Source organism: Oncorhynchus mykiss, chromosome 19 (assembly GCF_013265735.2).
Source record: "Oncorhynchus mykiss isolate Arlee chromosome 19, USDA_OmykA_1.1, whole genome shotgun sequence".
NCBI lineage: Eukaryota > Metazoa > Chordata > Actinopteri > Salmoniformes > Salmonidae > Oncorhynchus > Oncorhynchus mykiss.
The window spans coordinates 840,159-861,184 of NC_048583.1; the positions used below are offsets into that span (position 1 = coordinate 840,159).

At 38.1% G+C, this 21,026-nt stretch overlaps 2 protein-coding genes across 2 annotated transcripts; one reads left to right on the plus strand and one right to left on the minus strand.

Annotated features, from left to right (window-relative positions):
• Nucleotides 1-7,781: 7,781 nt before the first annotated feature.
• On the minus strand, nucleotides 7,782-10,554 carry LOC110518153 (GTPase IMAP family member 7-like). Its single transcript, XM_036953872.1, has 3 exons — nucleotides 10,131-10,554; nucleotides 9,535-9,591; nucleotides 7,782-9,369 (listed from the first exon to the last, which is right to left on the minus strand). The coding sequence occupies exons 1-3, from the start codon at nucleotides 10,159-10,161 to the stop codon at nucleotides 8,468-8,470; spliced, it is 990 nt and encodes a 329-aa protein (XP_036809767.1). The 5' UTR covers nucleotides 10,162-10,554; the 3' UTR covers nucleotides 7,782-8,467.
• LOC110514371 (GTPase IMAP family member 9) lies at nucleotides 10,517-17,983 on the plus strand. The gene is made up of 7 exons (XM_036955455.1): nucleotides 10,517-10,561; nucleotides 11,046-11,143; nucleotides 11,292-11,381; nucleotides 14,308-14,379; nucleotides 14,575-15,174; nucleotides 15,431-16,018; nucleotides 17,976-17,983. Exons 4-7 carry the CDS (start codon nucleotides 14,358-14,360, stop codon nucleotides 17,981-17,983), a joined length of 1,218 nt encoding a protein of 405 aa, XP_036811350.1. The 5' UTR covers nucleotides 10,517-10,561; nucleotides 11,046-11,143; nucleotides 11,292-11,381; nucleotides 14,308-14,357.
• The last annotated feature ends 3,043 nt before the right edge of the window (nucleotides 17,984-21,026 follow it).

Genomic DNA, 21,026 nt, shown 5'->3' on the forward strand with positions numbered 1-21,026 from the left:
TTCTTTTTTCTATGTTGTAGTTTTGTGTTTGGCCTGGTATGGGTCTCAATCACTAACAGCATGAACATAGGTTTTGCTTTTTACTCTTAGTGATGAATATTGACTTGGTTACTGCACATTTTGAGAGTCAAGAATGTTATATTTCCCTGAATGAGGACAGTTCTGTGGAAAGAACTGAAAACTGCTGTTCACAAATGCTCTCCATCCAACCTCACTGAGCTCGAGCTGTTTTGCAAGGAGGAATTGGAAAAAAATTCAGTCTCTCGATGTGCAAAACTAATAGAGACATACCCCAAGCGACTTACAGCTGTAATCGCAGCAAAAGGTGGTGCTACAAAGTATTAACTTAAGGGGGCTGAATAATTTTGCACGCCCAATTTTTCAGTTTTTGATTTGTTAAAAAGGTTTGAAATATCCAATAAATGTCGTTCCCCTTCATGATTGTGTCCCACTTGTTGTTGATTCTTCACAAAAAAAATACAGTTTTATATCTTTATGTTTGAAGCCTGAAATGTGGCAAAAGGTCGCAAAGTTCAAGGGGGCCCAATACTTTCGCAAGGCACTGTACATTAACCTTGAGACTGTGATATATAATCATGGACGGAGACACATTTAGAAAGATCCTGTCGTACTGCATTTTATTATTGTATACAAAGAAAAACAAGACACGTGTATAAATGCATGGCTTCAAAACTACTCTTAGTAGCCTCAGTAAGAAGACACTTATCCACAGTGAAATATCACAACCCCTTTTTTTAAAGAAACATAGCATTTTAAATAAATACGTTTGGATTATAACATCTTGCTGATTGCATTGGTGGGCAATGCACTTTCACACTATTTACACTAAATCTGACTAAATAATCATCACCGTCTCACAGACCCTCAGTGCTCACAGAAAATGTTGCCCTTTACATTCAAACCTCACCCCTTCATCGTCATATTCTATTTTTAAATGTGCTATTGTCAAGTAACCAAAAGTGAAAACTACACATTTTTCCCATTACCAGAATATACAGTATACTGTATACTGTATAAAGACAGGACAATGTACTAGATATAACTTGGTGTCAAACAGAAGACATGCAAGCACTCAATAAAGTGAAGAATATGAATGTGACCAACATATCCCCCTTGAAGGTTACATAAAGTAGACTATACAGGTTACATAATGTAGACTATACAGGTTACATAATGTAGACTATACAGGTTACATAAAGTAGACTATACAGGTTACATAAAGTAGACTATACAGGTTACATAAAGTAGACTATACAGGTTACATAAAGTAGACTATACAGGTTACATAAAGTAGACTATACAGGTTACATAAAGTAGACTAGACAGGTTACATAATGTAGACTATACAGGTTACATAATGTAGACTATACAGGTTACATAAAGTAGACTATACAGGTTACATAAAGTAGACTATACAGGTTACATAAAGTAGACTATACAGGTTACATAAAGTAGACTATAGAGGTTACATAAAGTAGACTATACAGGTTACATAATGTAGACTATACAGGTTACATAAAGTAGACTAGACAGGTTACATAATGTAGACTATACAGGTTACATAATGTAGACTATACAGGTCACATAAAGTAGACTATACAGGTCACATAAAGTAGACTATACAGGTTACATAAAGTAGACTATACGGGCTACATAAAGTAGACTATACGGGTTACATAGAGTAGACCATAGAGGTTACATAAAGTGGACTATACAGGTTACATAAAGTCGACTATAAAGTTTCATGAAGTAGACTATACAGGTAACATAAAGTAGACTATACAGGTTACATAAAGTAGACTATTGAGGTTACATAAAGTAGACTATACAGGTCACATAAAGTAGACTATACAGGTTACATAAAGTAGACTATAGAGGTTACATAAAGTAGACGATACAGGTTACATAAAGTAGACTATTGAGGTTACATAAAGTAGACTATACAGGTTACATGAAGTAGACTAGACAGGTTACATAAAGAAGACTATACTGGCTACATGAAGTAGACTATACAGGTTACATAAAGTAGACTATACAGGTTACATAAAGTAGACTAGACAGGTTACATAAAGTAGACTAGACAGGTTACATAAAGTAGACTATACTGGTTACATGAAGTAGACTATACAGGTTACATAAAGTAGACTATACAGGTTACATAAAGTAGACTAGACAGGTTACATAAAGTAGACAATACAGGGTACATAAAGTAGACTATACAGGTTACATAAAGTAGACTATACAGGTCACATAAAGTAGACTATACAGGAAACATAAAAAATACTATACAGGTTACATAAAGTAGACTATAGAGGTTACATAAAGAAGACCATACAGGTTACATAAAGTAGACTACACAGGTTACATAAAGTAGACTATACTGGTTACATGAAGTAGACTATACAGGTTACATAAAGTAGACTATAGAAGTTATATAAAGTATACTATACAGGTTACATAAAGTAGACTATAGAAGTTATATAAAGTATACTATACAGGTTACATAAAGTAGACTATAGAAGTTATATAAAGTAGACTGTACAGGTTACATAAAGTAGACTATACAGGTTACATAATGTAGACTATACAGGTTACATAAAGTAGACTATAGAGGTTACGTAAAGTACACGATAAAGGTTACATAAAGTAGACTATTGAGGTTACATAAAGTAGACTATACAGGTTACATAAAGTAGACTATACAAGTCACATAAAGTAGACTATACAGGTTACATAAAGTAGACTAGACAGGTTACATAAAGTAGACTATACAGGGTACATAAAGTAGACAATACAGGTCACATAAAGTAGACTATACAGGTTACATAAAAATACTATACAGGTTACATAAAGTAGACTATAGAGGTTACATAAAGAAGACCATACAGGTTACATAAAGTAGACTAGACAGGTTACATAAAGTAGACTATACAGGTCACATAAAGTAGACTATACAGGTCACATAAAGTAGACCATAGAGGTTACATGAAGTAGATTATACAGGTTACATAAAAATACTATACAGGTTACATAAAGTAGACTATAGAGGTTACATAAAGAAGACCATACAGGTTACATAAAGTAGACTAGACAGGTTACATAAAGTAGACGATACAGGTTACATAAAGTAGACTATACTTGTTACATGAAGTAGACTATACAGGTTATATAAAGTAAACTATACAGGTTACATGAAGTAGACTAGACAGGTTACATAAAGTAGACTATACAGGTGACATAAAGTAGACTATACAGGTGACATAAAGTAGACTATACAGGTGACATAAAGTAGACTATACAGGTTACATAAAGTAGACTATACAGGTTACATAAAGTAGACTATACAGGTTACATAAAGTAGACTATAGAGGTTGCATAACGTCGACTATACAGGCTACATAAAGTAGACTATACAGGTTACATAAAGTAGACTATACAGGTTACATAAAGTAGACTATACAGGTTACATAAAGTAGACTATACAGGTTACATAAAGTAGACTAGACAGGTTACATAAAGTAGACTATACAGGTTACATAAAGTAGACTATACAGGTTACATAAAGTAGACTATACAGGTTACATAAAGTAGACTATACAGGTTACATAAAGTAGACTATACAGGTTACATAAAGTAGACTATACAGGTTACATAAAGTATATACAGGTTACATAAAGTAGACTATACAGGTTACATAAAGTAGACTATACAGGTTACATAAAGTAGACTATACAGGTTACATAAAGTGGACTATACAGGTTACATAAAGTAGACTATACAGGTTACATAAAGTAGACTATACAGGTTACATAAAGTAGACTATACAGGTTACATAAAGTAGACTATAGAGGTTGCATAACGTCGACTATACAGGTTACATAAAGTAGACTATACAGGTTACATAATGTAGACTATACAGGTTACATAATGTAGACTATACAGGTTACATAAAGTAGACTATACAGGTTACATAAAGTAGACTATACAGGTTACATAAAGTAGACTATAGAGGTTGCATAACGTCGACTATACAGGCTACATAAAGTAGACTATAGAGGTTACATAAAGTAGACTATAGAGGTTACATAAAGTAGACGATACAGGTTACATAAAGTAGACTATTGAGGTTACATAAAGTAGACTATACAGGTTACATGAAGTAGACTATACAGGTTACATAAAGTAGACTATACAGGTTACATAAAGTAGACTATACAGGTTACATAAAGTAGACTATACAGGTTACATAAAGTAGACTATACAGGTTACATAAAGTAGACTATACAGGTTACATAAAGTAGACTATACAGGTTACATAAAGTACACTATACAGGTTACATGAAGTAGACTATACAGGTTACATAAAGTAGACTATACAGGTTACATAAAGTAGACTATACAGGTTACATAAAGTAGACTATACAGGTTACATAAAGTAGACTATACAGGTTACATAAAGTAGACTATACAGGTTACATAAAGTAGACTATACAGGTTACATAAAGTAGACTAGACAGGTTACATAAAGTAGACTATACAGGTTACATAAAGTAGACTATACAGGTTACATAAAGTAGACTATACAAGTCACATAAAGTAGACTATAGAGGTTGCATAACGTCGACTATACAGGCTACATAAAGTAGACTATAAAGGTCACATATAGTAGACTATACAGGTTACATAAAGTAGACTATTGAGGTTACATAATGTAGACTATACAAGTCACATAAAGTAGACTATACAGGTTACATAAAGTAGACTATACAGGTTACATAATGTAGACTATACAGGTTACATAAAGTAGACTATTGAGGTTGCATAACGTCGACTATACAGGTTACATAAAGTAGACGATACAGGTTACATGAAGTAGACTATACAGGTTACATAATGTAGACTATACAGGTTACATAAAGTAGACTATACAGGTTACATAATGTAGACTATACAGGTTACATAAAGTAGACTATACAGGTTACATAATGTAGACTATACAGGTTACATAAAGTAGACTATACAGGTTACATAATGTAGACTATACAGGTTACATAAAGTAGACTATACAGGTTACATAAAGTAGACTAGACAGGTTACATAAAGTAGACTATACAGGTTACATGAAGTAGACTATTGAGGTTACATAAAGTAGACTATAGAGGTTACATAAAGTAGACGATTCAGGTTACATAAAGTAGACTATACAGGTTAAATAAAGTAGACTATAGAGGTTACATAAAGTAGACTATAGAGGTTACATAAAGTAGACGATACAGGTTACATAAAGTAGACTATTGAGGTTACATAAAGTAGACTATACAGGTTACATGAAGTAGACTATACAGGTTACATAAAGTAGACTATACAGGTTACATAAAGTAGACTATACTGGTTACATGAAGTAGACTATACAGGTTACATAAAGTAGACTAGACAGGTTACATAAAGTAGACTATACTGGTTACATGAAGTAGACTATACAGGTTACATAAAGTAGACTATACAGGTTACATAAAGTAGACTATACAGGTTACATAAAGTAGACTATACAGGTTACATAAAGTAGACTATACAGGTCACATAAAGTAGACTATAGAGGTTACATAAAGTAGATTATACAGGTTACATAAAGTAGACTGTACAGGTTACATAAAGTAGACTAGATGGTGTCTGTCAGGAACGCCACACCAGACACAGCCTTATGAATTCTTTTTGGCAGTTAGTCACGTTGTAAAATCTGTGTCCTTGGTAACTCAAAGCAGAACGAGAAAAAAACAACACAGTTATTGGCGCCTTGAAAAAATGAATGTGTCGCTTAAGTTGTTTTCTATGTCAGCTGAATGCGCTTTTAAGGTCATTGAACCGTGGTTATGTGAGTGTGAATTTACAACCCCCCCCCCCCCCCCCCCCTAATTTGAGTCAAATAATGCACAACAACACTTAGGCTTCGACTTACATCCCCTCCCATCCAGCTTTGATTTCTATCTGCATATATTTTTTAACTGTGATGTGTCACAAAAGTTCTGAACATTTCTATTCCCATAGTTTTTACAGATTGTAAATGAAAGATACATGTTTAGATTTAGTTAAAGCCTTAGTTTCCTGGTGGTTATGAGGGGGGTGTGGTACTGAAACCATTGTTGTGTTCCAGGTGGCAAAGAGACAAAATTCCTACACCCAATGTTTGTTGAGATATGTGTCTGACTTTTAACAACATCGGTCGAGTTTCTTGTTGACATTCATCCAAGGACATCTCGACTTTCATTACAAAACATCACTATGGGAACATTATCTACAAAAAAATCATGTGACTTATAGTTAGAGACAACATTCCTTTAAACACGTCCTGCTACAAGCAGGAAACAAGTTGTGGACGAACCATAAACACTTTACGAATTGTATCACCTTCCTCACTTTCCCCTCCTCTCATCTCTCCCATCCCTGTTATTGTCCCTCCTATCACCCATCTTCTCTCTCCTGTCCCTCCTATCACCCTTCCTGTCCCTCCTATCACTCCTCCTGTCTCTCATCATCCCACCTGTCCCTGCCATGTTTACACCTTCCTGATTTGATTGATCCATTTGTCAGTAATTATTTATTATGTCACACATTGTAGAATTTAATTTGTAATAAACAGTTTACCACTCCTCTGTTTTAAGGGTATATTTCTCTGACGGAGAACAGTGAATATTTGCCCTTAGTCTGCCTCCTGTCCCACCTTTCACCATGGGAACACCTTCCTGAAAACAATGGAACTATGCTTTGCTTATGCAACCTGTTCTGCCTGTTCATGTCCTAAAAGATTGGAATGTTCCAATGTGCAAAACAGGTGAAAAAGTCACACATGCATCATCCAGGGTTGACATGACCACATTTCTGGTTGGTCCATAACTTGTTTCCTGCTTGTAACAGGGTGTTTTCTTCCTTCTTGTTTCTGGTAGATGAGCTCTAATATTGCAGGTATATTGTGGCTTCCATCATTGTAATTGTCTGCGTAATTTCAAATCCCCCATGTATTATTTTGTAAAATATATATAATATATATATTTTTTTTTCTTTGTTATTTTCCCCTGACCCTTCCACCCCTGCCCTAATTGGAGTAAACTAATGGACTAACAACACTTAGGTTTCAGCTTATACATACTATATACATACACAGTATATTGCTATTTTTAGTCCCACCCTTCAGCTCCTCTCAACCCTCCCATCTGTCTCTGAACATGAATCCATCAGGAATTGACAAATAAAGAGTATAACCTGGGTGGTTTGAGCCCTGAATGCTGATTGGCTGACAGCCGTGGTATATCAGACCATATACCAAGGGAATGACATTGACTTTTTCTGCACTAATTAGGTTGGTAACCAATTAATCTTAGCAATAAGACACCTTGGGGGTTTGTGGTGTATGGCCAACATACCACGGCCAAGAGCTGTATCTAGGCACTCCGCGTTGGATCGTGCTTAAGAACAGCCGTTAGCCTGGTGTTTTGGCCATATACCACACCCCCAAGGTGCCTCATTGCTTAAGTATACAATGGCTGCTAATTTTCATGGACATTGTATTGATACTTTAAAAATATTGCTTTCGTGGTTTGTGTCTTTTCTTGAGCAAACAGGAACAAATATTAAATGAACTTCATTTGTTTTTTTAAACCAGCACTATTTTTAACTATTACACTGCTCAGTGCCTTTCTGTGCAAACCCAACACACACTAATGAAGAGTAAAAACAAAGGACATTGACACTGTATTACAAAATGGAAGGTTAATTAAAGATACACTTTACTGCAATGTGAAGTCCAAACTTTACATTCTAAAGTCATTGTACCATGAAGATCAAAGATGACATGAACAGTCATTCTATTAAACAACTCATTTGAATAAAGCAAAATACATACTAAGTTCATATGGTTAACAAACTCCTCTAGCATTCTATGAAAATATATTCATCATAGAATATAATATACATTAGCATGAGATTAATATTGCATTATGTAAGCAAGCATTATGCAAAAAGCCATCAACACAAGCATTATTTGTATCATTGTCTTTGTCTGGCTGATAATACAGGTGTTTGAACTGGGTTAATGTGCAACATAAGTGCTCAAATTCTGGCTGCTGTTGTATTTGCAGAGTCCATGTATAATCACTTACAGTAAAATGGCTGTCTAAGGCTAACATGGCTGCCCAAGCCTAACATGGCTGCCCAAGCCTAACATGGCTGTCCAAGCCTAACATGGCTGCCCAAGCCTAACATGGCTGCCCAAGCCTAACATGGCTGTCCAAGCCTAACATGGCTGCCCAAGCCTAACATGGCTGTCCAAGCCTAACATGGCTGCCCACACCAAGCAGTGATAGTTATGAAGTCAAGCATTAACTTCATAATGACACCATGCCAACAGTCTCTGCCACTGCTCTGCTCTTTTACAACATGTTTGTGCAGAACATCAGTGTGTGGTACAGCGTTCAGCAGATTTTTTAGCGAATTTAACAACAATATTTTTCTTGTCAAAGTCTTTTTCTGCCTTTTCTCTGACTGTCTGTTTCTTCTTTTTTAGCAAGTCTTTGTCCTCTTTTATCCGTTTCACTTGTGCCTGCAGGTCATCTATCTGTTTCTGCTTTTCTTGTATATCAGAGTCTTTCAGATCCAGTGCCTTCATTGCTCGCTCTAATTCTGACTCCAGGTCTTCCTTCTCTTTCAGCTCTTTTTCATACCCCTGTTTCAGTTCTTCCTCTCTCCTCTGTATGGCTTTCTCCACTTGGTGGTACATGTCATTGGTGTAACACCTCCCTTCATTCTCCTTCACCATGGCTGTAACTTTGTCCATCAGCAGCTTTACTTGCTCACGGTCGTATGTGTTCTCATTGTTGAAGACGTGGTATCGGTTTCCACATGTCTCAATGAGCTGCTTTAGTCTTGCATCAGCCTCTTGGATGAACTCCTCAATGCTCTTCTTTTTTAATTTATCTCCACAGGTGAACAGAACCATGGTGTGTCTCACTGCTGCCTCTCCAAATATGTCCTGGATCCTCTTAACAGCATTCTGCTGTTCCTCTGTAAAACGACCAATTTGGACAACAAGCAGGAAGACATGGGGTCCAGGAGAGGAGAGGGCGATGCACTCCACCAGTTGGGTCCTCACTGAAGACTCTGGGAGTTGTGTGTCAAACAGACCTGGGGTGTCGATGACTGTGATGCCCATCTCTGTCTCACTGCTCCTATCACATTGTTTGGTAACAGACTGGGCAGCACAATCTACTTCGAACTCTGTACTTCCCAGGATGGTGTTTCCTGATGCACTCTTCCCTGCTCCTGTCTTCCCCACTATGACAATCCTCAGCTCGGAAACTAAAAACAACGCAAAATTATTACTTCAGTTCAAGACCCAAATTAAAAAAAGAAGTTAAAATTGTCACAGTGTGTCTGTCTAAAGGTGCACACTATTGTTAATGTACTCTGCTCCACAACATATTGTACAATCATTGTATGGCAGTGTGTGTGTGTTATGCTTACATTCTATAGGGGGGGCAATGCTGTTTCTTTTTGTCTTTTGTTGTCCCCCTGAACTTGCTGTAATAGAATAACAATTATGTATTAAAATATCCCTAAAGATATAATTTTAAAAAACAATCCCATTTCAGATAGGATTTATTGAGTAAATCAGTCAACCGATACAAGTCAGTCAGTGTACCCTTATTAAAACATCAAGTGCAGTAAGTAGTCTACAGAGCAGCAGTAGAGTTCATGCATTATCATAGATTTAGTTATCTTGAAACATGTATTAACATATGTTTTCCATTTGTGTGGATTCCATAATAAGATATGAAGTATGACACACACACACACACACACACACACACACACACACACACACACACACACACACACACACACACACACACACACACACACACACAGGAGTAGCACAGAGTATGGAGCCTACACTTTTCATAAACAAAATGGCATGTTGTCTGAATCAAGGTGTGGCAATGGGGGTCAAGAAAGCCAATTTTAGGTTTTTCACCCATTCTGGTATAAGTAATCCACAACACTCAGAATAGACAACACAATACGCCGAATGTAATCAATAATCACATTTGAGTACTTACGTTCATGCTTTCCCAATTGTGAAGTCGCCATCGTAGTCACTGTTGTCCGGTGGATTTCATGAAAAAGCAACAAATTAATGTTTGGTTTGGACTTTGATCCTTAGCCTTGTGAAAAAGTAGAGTTTCCATCAACCTCACTCGCCTGCGCACAATGTAATATCATAGAACACCGCGGTTCTCTGGCAGAGTAGTGGGTGAAACCATTCACTTCACTAAAGGGTGTGATACGTTTCCTTTCATTATGTGTCGTAGAATTCATAAAAACATATGTACTGCCATTGTAGGAAGGTTGGCAATACGAGAGGTCTTCAGACTGACCTTTTTTGCATTATTTTCCTCGAAAGAACAACTATTGGGTTTTTAGTGCTTCTCCCCTATTTGGAAAGTTGGTCCGCCTGCTCTTCAGTCTGAGAGAGATATTCTGAGAGCAGGTTCGTGTCTATTTCCTCTGTAGATAAAAACTGTTTAAAACTATAACACAATAGTATTTTGAAAACAGGTTCATATATCCCAAAGTCATTATCGAATGTGACTATGTATATATTTTTTGTTGCCGTTAATGCATTTAAAGTATATTTCGACAAGTTAATCAAGTGTTTGCTAACTTGCCATGATGATTACACTCTAACTAGCACTGTCAGTCCGTGCGCTTTAATGTCACACTAGCTGTTGCTAGCAAGTTATTTATTGGTAATTCAATGCTTTTTCTTAATAACGTTACCTTAAAATGTTTATGTGAAAAGGGTTGTACCTGTGCTCTGTATTTATGGATGGATGTAACTTCACATTGAGGGCATGTATCGTTACTGTAGCTCCTTCCTAAAAGATATATCAATGTCCTACCTAACCTGTGAACGTGTGTCTGTGACCGTCTCGTCAATGCCTGTCATCACTGTTGGATATATTTTACTGCAGCTAAAGAACAATTCAACCTGAAGTCTGGGTGTCCGTGTGGCTTTTTTCTGGGTGGCTATATGAAGTTGCTTGCAGTTGCAAATTGCCTTGTGTAGTTGGTAAGCAAACAGCTAATATGTAACAAGGGCTCAGTCCACTGAGTTTAGTATTCTCATTGTACCAAAAGTTTAAGGTAATTGTATCTCCCTGGTGTTTCTTGTACCTAGTACATTTACATGTTTTAATTCTAAATTCTTGTCATTTCAGACAATTGTACATGACGCATTTTCATTGTAACCTATAAGTATGGACATTTTCAAGAGGACAAAGTCACCCAACATTACCAACAACTTCAAGGTAAGCCCAATAGGCACTTGGGCTAGCCACAGGCTACATTTCAATGATTTGTTCAGCTTAAAGGGGCAATCTGTAGTTGCTACATCCATTTCTGGAGTTATAAATAATTTGAAATGTACCCACTGATTCTTGAAGAATATAACTTATAAATGCCTCCTGAGCTTAGTTCAACTGTCAGACACCATCAGAACCCAAAGTAGAAGCTTGTTTTACTCCAGTATTTGAGAAAAAAAGGAGATTTAAACAAATAGCCTCAAATAGCCAAAACAATATAATTTGTTATCATGACTGGATGGTCAATCCTTGCATCCTTTGCTCTGTCTATGAATTTGGTCACATTTTTCCAGCCCCATCCCTCAGTTTTTTACAGAAATGGGCTGGGGGGACACTTTAATGTTTCAACTGCTGGTTGTCACTTTAAGGACAAGGTGTTTCAATTACAAGAAATGTTACACTTCAAAATAGAAGATGTTTTGCTTATTTATTGTCAAAACATACACTACCGTTCAAAAGTTTGAGGTCATTTAGAAATGTCCTTGTTTTTGAAAGTAAAACTTTTTTTTTTTGCCCATTTAAAATAACATCAAATTGATTAGAAATACAGTGTAGACATTGTTAATGTTGTAAATTACTATTGTGCTGGAAACTGCAGATTTTGGGGGGAATATCTACGTAGGTGTACCGAGGCCCATTATCAGCAACCATCACTCCTGTGTTCCAATGGCACGCTGTGTTAGCTAATCCAAGTTTATCATTTTAAAAGGCTAATTAATCATTAGAAAACCCTTTTGAAATTATGTTAGCACAGCTGAAAACGGTTGTCCTGATTAAAGAAGCAGTACAACTGGCCTTCTTTAGACTAATTGAGTATCTGGACCATCAGCATTTGTGGGTTCGATTACAGGCTCAAAAGGGCCAGAAACAAAGACTTTCTTCTGAAACTCGCCAGTCTGTTCTTGTTCTGAGAAATGAAGGCTATTCCATGCGAGAAATTGCCAAGAAACTGAAGATATCATACAACGTTGTGTACTACTCCCTTCACAGAACAGCGCAAACTGTCTCTAACCAGAATATCAAGAGTAGTGGGAGGCCCCGGTGCACAACTGAGCAAGAGGACAAGTAACGGGGCACAACTGAGCAAGATAACAAGTACTTTAGAGTATCTAGTTTGAGAAACAGATGCCTCACAAGTCCTCAACTGGCAGCTTCATTAAATAGTATCCGCAAACAACTGTCTCAACGTCAACAGTGAAGAGGCAACTCCGGGATGCTGGCCTTATAGGTAGAGTTGCCAAGAATAAGCCATTTTTCAGACTGGCCCAAAAAAAGAAATTATTAAGATGGGCAAAAGAACACAAACACTGGACTGAGGAACTCTGCCTAGATGGCTAGCAGAGTTGCCTCTCCCTGAGTTGCCTCTTCACTGTTGACGTTAAGACTGGTGTTTTGAGGGTACTATTTAATTGTTAGGTTATTTTCAGAGTAAATAACTCAATGGACACTAGAGAAGCTTAACCAAGTTTAATTCTTCCCAAACGGTCGATATAGCTGCATTCACACACACATTTCACACAAGCACTGATATTTAACCCTCTCTCCTAGGCTGAGTCTCCACCACCACATCTGAACAGCCAATGCATCTCTGTTGCTAGACAGAACCTTAGTGAGATCTGTTCTTCCTCACTTCATCTGACCTGACCTCTACCCCAAAGTGCTCACTCCTCCCCAACTCAAGGCTGTCATGGTGATTGATACCAGACTGTGTCTCTTCTCCTCCCAGAGGACCCACCCATAGGATCCCTGATGGCTAACAATAGCATATCCTGACATAATGTAAACATTATACATAACCCTCTCTCCCTCAGTGACATTGTTAGGTTCTAAGGTCTCCACCCGTCTCCCCTACACATTCCAAAGCCATCTATTAACTTCTGGCGTAGAAACCAGTCTCTTTCACTGTTAGATACTATCCTTCTGAGTGTAACAATGTTCCAGGTTTAACCCAGAATCTAACATAATGAAATTGCCAGTTGAGGAATTGTGAGGCTTCTGTTTCTCAAACTAGACACTCTAAAGTACTTGTCCATTTGCTCAGTTGTGCACCGGGGCCTCCCACTCCTCTTTCTATTCTGGTTAGGGCCAGTTTGTGCTGTTCTTTGAAGAGAGTAGTACACAGCATTGTACGAGATCTTCAGTTTCATGGCAATTTCTCGCATGGAATTGCCTTCATTTCTCAGCACAAGAATAGACTGACGAGTTTCAGTCTTTGTTTCTGGCCATTTTGATCCTGTAATCAAACCCACAAATGCTGATGCTCCAGATACCCAACTAGTCTAAAGAAGGCCAGTTTAATTGCTTCTTTAATCAGGACAACAGTTTTCAGCTGTGCTAACATAATTGCAAAAAGGATTTTCTAGTGATCAAATAGCCTTTTAAAATGATAAACTTGGATTAGCTAACACAGCGTGCCATTGGGACACAGGAGTGATGGTTGCTGATAATGGGCCTCTGCGCGCCTATGTAGATATTCCGTAAAAAATCAGCCGAATGGTTTCTGATAATGGGCCTCTGCACGCCCATGTAGATATTCCGTAAAAAATCATAGTAATATACAACATTAACAATGTCTACACTGTATTTCTGATCAGTTAGATTTTATTTTAATGGACAAGAAATGTGCTTTTCTTTAAAAAAAACAAGGACATTTCTAAGTGACTCAAGTTTTCAACGGTAGTGTATATATTTTTTTTAAACAGCAAGAACAATATTTGGTTTAGCCTACCACTGGGAGTAAATCTACTGCATTTAAAACATTATTACGTTGGTGAGGAGCCTAGGGGTCAAACATTTAAAGCACGGCTCATGCATTAATTCAAAATACAAATGTAGTTGAATCCCATTTTTGCACCTGCTTACTTTGTTGCAGTGACTATCTGTAATATGGTGCATCCCTGGTGATGTGCAGAGGGAGATGATATGGCACAGGCTCCCTTATCTGGTAAGACAACTAGTCACAATTATCAGACATTGAGAACAAGTTCAAAGTAATTTATTTGTTCTCTCTTCTTCATCTTCACCATTAGTGTTAAATAAACCATCTGTCTTTTCAAGCAAAATATATATTTCTGTCAGTTTATTTTAGTAAATTTTTGAGATGACTATGTATAAACTACATGCACTGTTTGTGTTTTAGATCCTGATTGTCTTATAGAAATTGTGCTGGTTGGGAAAGTTGGATGTGGGAAGAGTGCTTCAGGAAACACCATCCTACGTAGGGAAGAGTTCAAATCATCATGTAGTTTCTCAACTGTGACAAAAACTTGTGAGAGGAAGACAGAAGTTGTTTGTGGGAGGAAGATAGCTCTCGTGGACACTCCTGGACTAGACTGTGCTGAGGTGTCCAGTAACGAACTGTTTCTATCCTTAAAGAACAAAACATACAAAGTCGTCAATATCTTCCTCCTGGTGATCCAGCTGGGCAGGTTCACAAAGGAACAGAATGCAGCTGTACAAAAGATGGAGGATATATTTGGTGAGGAGGTGAGAAAGTTCACCATGATACTCTTCACACATGGAGACATGTTGAAACGTACATCGATAGAAGACTATATCCAAAAAGCAGGTGAACCACTGGGGCAAGTTATTCAGAGATATGGTCAGAGATACCATGTGTTCAACAATGAGTCTGGTCCTCCAAACCAGGTGACAGAACTGTTTGAGAAGATCAACAGAATGCGGACTGTGGTACATAACAGATCGTACTACTTTGTTTCATCCGGAGCAACGAAGAGTGGTAAGTTAGTGCTCTTTCTGATTTAGATTTAACTTGCTGGTCAATAACAACTTAGAATGGTGATCCAGTTATTCAAATTGTCTGACTTGCCTGCACGGTTAAATAAAAATATGAAATAAATACCTTTATGATGTAAAAAAAAAAGAAGGAAAATACAATCTAGTCTTACTGACAAATGATCAGTGTTCCATCAAAAACAGCTGGATGAAGTGTCAATAACACTACAATTAAATCATGTCTCTTTGCTTTAAAACAGAGTTGTTATTGTACATCTCAATGAAGACGGGGCTGAGCTTTTCGATTGTCGAGAAAGAATTGGACCGGGGAATACTTATCTTAACCGACGGTTTTACATATCTATCAGTAATGGAGGACATTATGGAATATGATGTAAAACGAGTGGAGGAAATGAAAATACTTGAGGAGGAGAGAAAAAGACTTGAGGAGGAGAGACAAGAATTTATGGGGATGGAAATAATGTTTAAGATGACGAGGATCTATTGGCCTCTGTGGAGCAGACGTGTGGAGGAGCAAGAAAGACTTGAGGAGGAGCGAGAAAGACTTGAGGAGGAGAGAAAAAGACTTGAGATGGAGATATTTGAGGAGCTGTGGAGCTGGAGATATGTGGTAAGAAACAGAAGTGAGGAGGAGATAAAAAGACTTGAGCAGAGAGAGAGATGTGAGGAGGAGAGAGAAAGACGTAAGGAGGAGAGCGAAAGACGTGAGAAGGAGAGCGAAAGACGGGAGGAAGAGAGAAAAAGACTTGTGAAGAGAGAAAGACAGGAGGAGGAAGGAGAAAGACGTGAGGAAGAGAGAAAACAACGTGGGGAAGAGAGAAAACGACGTGGGGAAGAGAGAAAACGACGTGAGGAGGAGAGAGAAAGATGTGAGGAGAGAGAAAGACATGAGGAGGAGAGAGAAAGATGTGAGGAGGAGAGAGAAAGACGTGAGGAGGAGAGAGAAAGACGTGAGGAGGAGAGAGAAAGACGTGAGGAGGAGAGAGAAAGACGTGAGGAGGAGAGAGAAAGACGTGAGGAGGAGAGAGAAAGACGTGAGGAGAGAGAAAGACGTGAGGAGAGAGGACAATGTGAGGAGGAGAGAAAAAGACGTGAGGAGGAGAGAAAAAGACATGAGGAGAGAGAAAGACGTGAGGAGATAGAAGGACGTGAGGAGAGAGAAAGACGTGAGGAGGAGAGAAAAAGACGTGAAGAGGAGAGAAAAAGACATGAGAAAGAGAGAGAAAGACGTGAGGAGAGAGAAGGACGTGAGGAGAGAAAAAGACGTGAAGAGGAGAGAAAAAGACATGAGGAGGAGAGAGAAAGACTTGAGGAGAGAGAAGGACGTGAGGAGAGAGAAAGACGTGAGGAGGAGAGAAAAAGACATGAGAAAGAGAGAGAAAGACGTGAGGAGAGAGAAGGACGTGAGGAGAGAAAAAGACGTGAAGAGGAGAGAAAAAGACATGAGAAGGAGAGAGAAAGACGTGAGGGGGAGAGAAAAAGACGTGAGGAGGAAAGAGAAAGACGTGAGGAGGAGAGAGAAAGACGTGAGGAGGAGAGAGAAAGACGTGAGGAGGAGAGAGAAAGACGTGAGGAGGAGAGAGAAAGCTGTGAGGAGGAGAGAGAAAGCTGTGCAGAGAGGATAAAAACATTTGAGCTGTGGCGCTGTAGATGTGAGGAGAAGAGAAAAATACGTGAGGAGAAGAGAAAAATACGTGGGGAGGAGAGAAAAAGATGTGAGGAGGAGAGAGAAAGATGTGAAGAGGAGAGAGAAAGACATGAGGAGAGAGAAAGATGTGAGGAGGAGAGAGAAAGATGTGAAGAGGAGAGAGAAAGACATGAGGAGGAGAGAGAAAGATGTGAGGAGGAGAGAGAAAGATGTGAAGAGGAGAGAGAAAGACGTGAGAAGAGAAAAAGACGTGAGGAGAGAAAAATACATGAGAGAGAAAGACGTGAGGAGAGAAAAAGACGTGAGGAGAGAAAAATACATGAGAGAAAAAGACGTGAGGAGAGAAAAAGACGTGAGGAGGAAAAAAAATATTTCTTTTGGAGTTAATTTCTGTATTATCAAATGAGGAGAGACAAACTTATCACACAAGTCAGTTTTACTTAAACCAAATCTTTATTAGTGAGAGCTTTGGAATAGCAATGGCTTGTCAACGAATCACCACCGTTTCTGATGATCCGTTGAGAGCCACAACACAAAGGCTACTGATATCTTTTATACAAAAGATCCACCCCCCAGTCTACATAACAAACCACAAATGTTCGGAACCGGTCACAAGGTGAGACTTTTTAAATGAGAAAGAAGTATCCCGTAGCCAGATAGCATTCGCTATAAATCATTGTTCAGTTCGGCCCCTAAGACGAGGTTCAGATCTCGTTCCTGGTACTTCATAGCACAAAAACACCAACTCATCCAATGGCATAAATCAAATTGTCAACTCCAGATACTCCCATCTCAATAAAACCTCTTCTTGACCACACTCCTGGACAAGCTCACTGAGGGGAGTGAGCCTCTAGGTCATACACTATCCCAGGATAATTACAACATCAGAGATAACATACAATGGTTCCAGAGACTACCACAAACATCCCCCAAAGTCAAAGGAGGGAGTGACTTGCACAGACAAGTAATTGGTTCCCCATGAATCACACCATCCCTTCACATGGTTTAAGAATAGGTAAAGACACATCCACATATGAGGACAATGTTCCCTCCTGTCCTCTTCCCTTTCTGATATTCTGCATAGCACCAGGGACATGTGAAAGACAAGCCTGACCTCTCCCCTCTCTGGATCCCAGGTGACTGAGCCCCAACTGAGGGAGGAAGTGCAACTGCCAACACCAGAGTCTGAAGGGATACATTCTAATAAGAATATCATGCAAGCATATTATGCTGTTGAGACATCTTAATTATCTATGTTAACCAACTAATTCTAATTCTTCTGCCACAGTCTGCACATTCATGTATGATTATTGGGAGCAGGAGCAACAAGCTCCATTTTTAGGACTTGTAATGACAGTAGAAAGTGGAGCAGCAGCTGCAACTAGAATAGGAACTGCAAAAAGCAAAGAACACAAATTGCAGTGGACAGAGTAAAAGGTATCAGCATTGTTGATTCTGCAGTTTCCTAAGGAAAATTCAGATGGTATTGACATTTTAATGGATGTTAAAATTATTGAAGCATCAATCACCCTTTGTGGAAGGGACATAATCACAATATTTGATGTATTGCTGGTTTGTTATGATAAAACTTGTTTCATATGTTGTATGTCTGTCCAGATGTGTACAAGTTGTCAGCATACATTATGCAATGTTTGTCAGAAAAAAATATTTTTCAGTATTGTTCACGGAGAAAAAAGGAAACTGTAAGGCAGATTGATTCAGCCCAAACACATAGTGTTAAAAGTAATAAATTGTGTAGAGCGTTGCTAAATATGAAGCACAAAAGATGACCAAATGAAGTTTTTTTTGCTATGCGTTTTGTAACATGCCATGTTGTTTGAAGACTTTCAACGCCTGTTCTTGGATTTCTTCACATTTTATGTTACAAAGTGGAGTTAAATGGATTTCATTTACATTTTTTGGTCAACAATTTACACAAAATACTCTGTCCAAGTGTAAAAAATAAAAATAGATTCATGAAAAATCTAATACTGACATACCTTGATTAGATAAGTATCACCCCCCTGAGTCAATACACGTTCAACACCTTTTTCAGTGATAACAGCTGAGTCTTTTTGGTAAAGTCTCATAAGCGCTTTGGACACCTGTATTGTGCAATATTTGCCCATTATTATTTTCACATTTCCTGAAAAACTCCAGTATTTGCAGATGTCAAGCATACCATTCCATGATGGAGCCACCACCATGCTTGAAAATAAGGAGGCAGGATATGTTGTGTTGGATTTGCACCACATGGAAACATTTAGGTCAAAAAGTATTACCTTGCCGTGTTTTTTGCTTTTTTGCATATTACTTTGGTACCTTGTTGAATACAAGATGTTAGTTTCTATATATTTGTATTGTTCTTTTCAGTCTTTCATTTATGTCATTATTGTGAGTCACTTCAAAGACGTTCTTGGACGTTCTGCCGTCCTAGGCGAGACAAAAAATATGCATATTCCACCCTTGTAGTAAGTTTGGCCTTGGGCCATTTTTTTTCTCCACTAATGGTCGAACAACATAATAGCAGCCCAAGTCATATGCCATATTTCTCCCATGTCAAACCAGTGTATGTTTTGCAATGCTGATTGTAAATAATGAAATCTTAGACATCCTTAAGAATCTAAGCATGGCACTTTCAAACGTGACATTTCCACCTAGAGTGACGCTCTACTGAGGCAGAAAAATGTAAGCTTCAACTGCTGGCTTCTCGTCCATTTCATAACCCAAAAACAGAAGTGCTTCCCTAAAAGCCGCCTTGGTTTAAAAAGAAAGCGGAAGGCTCAATTAATAGGGACAGAATAGCAAAGTCTATTTGTTTGTCTCCTTGAATATTATAGGCTGCAGCTCAGTGTCAGAATTCCATAGAGAGGAATCAAAATATCCCCGTAAGCATCGGAGTCACGTCTTTCTCTGGCATTTAAAACTAGCATTTTTATAGAACGCTTTATATAATCTGGATATTATTTTTGAAAATCTGAAGCAAACAATAGATGTCCTTTTTGCCCTGTTCTTTAACAAAGGGTGTGTGATACCCTCACTCAATACGAGTCCTGGTTTTAACCAAACACATCAAGCCCTTCCCAGACACGAAGGTATTTAAGAAATACATGCAACAGTATTGGAGTATTTGGCTATACCGATATCTATGGATAGCATAATTGTGTTTATCAAACAGGTAGGCTTACCACTTATTTTTGGGAATAGGCAGAAATAGGCTCCAATTATACATGTAATTCCATAATTACGCCAATAGAAAATGTTGATGCGCGCGTGCACATATAGGAGGTTCCTTAACGGGCAAAAATGAATTTTACTTCATCCCCTGCATCGGAGAGTTACACTGTTGCAATCACTATGCAGCCAACTGCCTACAGTAGGAAACATAGTTTCTTACTAATAATATGCCACCTGTTATCACACATGGAACGACGCCACAATTGTTACAATTACACTAAAAATAACTATTTAACATATATTTTAATATTCCTGTAGAACAGTAAAAAAGAGTGATGTCTTTTGAGCTTTGGGAACAAGTGCTTTCGTAAATGCATGGCGGGCCTTGTTTCGCTGGAGCAGTGTAAAATAAGCTTTATATCAATGACCCAGCCTTAACGAATGTCGTTTATTTACATATTGAATTTGATTGTCCAAAATCAGTTTCAGCATCTATTTATTTTGTGGCCTGCCGAGAGTGGCCTCTTTCCTCTGCTGTGGTGATGCAATGCAGTGAGCGCTGTTTTCTCTCGGTAGCTGTCCATGGTTCTGAAATCAAATAATCTGAGAGAGAGGGGAGAGAGAGATGTAATCTATTTAAATCTGAAAAAAAAATACAAAGTAAACCGGTGATAAATAATTGAGTTCTCTTACAAATTACTCGGTGATAGAATTCATGCGAGTGTGTGATCAACAACAGTTACCTTTTATTCAAAGACAAGGTGACTCGCTTTGCATTGGGAAACAACTAGGCCATTTGATGTCTGGATATATACTCCAGTGCGTCCAGTGGTTTTGCCTCACTGTCCAGTCTCCTGCTCGAGAATTTGAGCTCATTACACAACTATTTTGAGTCAATGTCCCTGGAATCCCTATACGCAAGGGCCTTCTCCAGCGCAGTCCCTGATAAGTGATGCAGTGTTCATGTCCTTGATGGTGCAGATGTTGTATGGGATGCTGAAAACACTGCT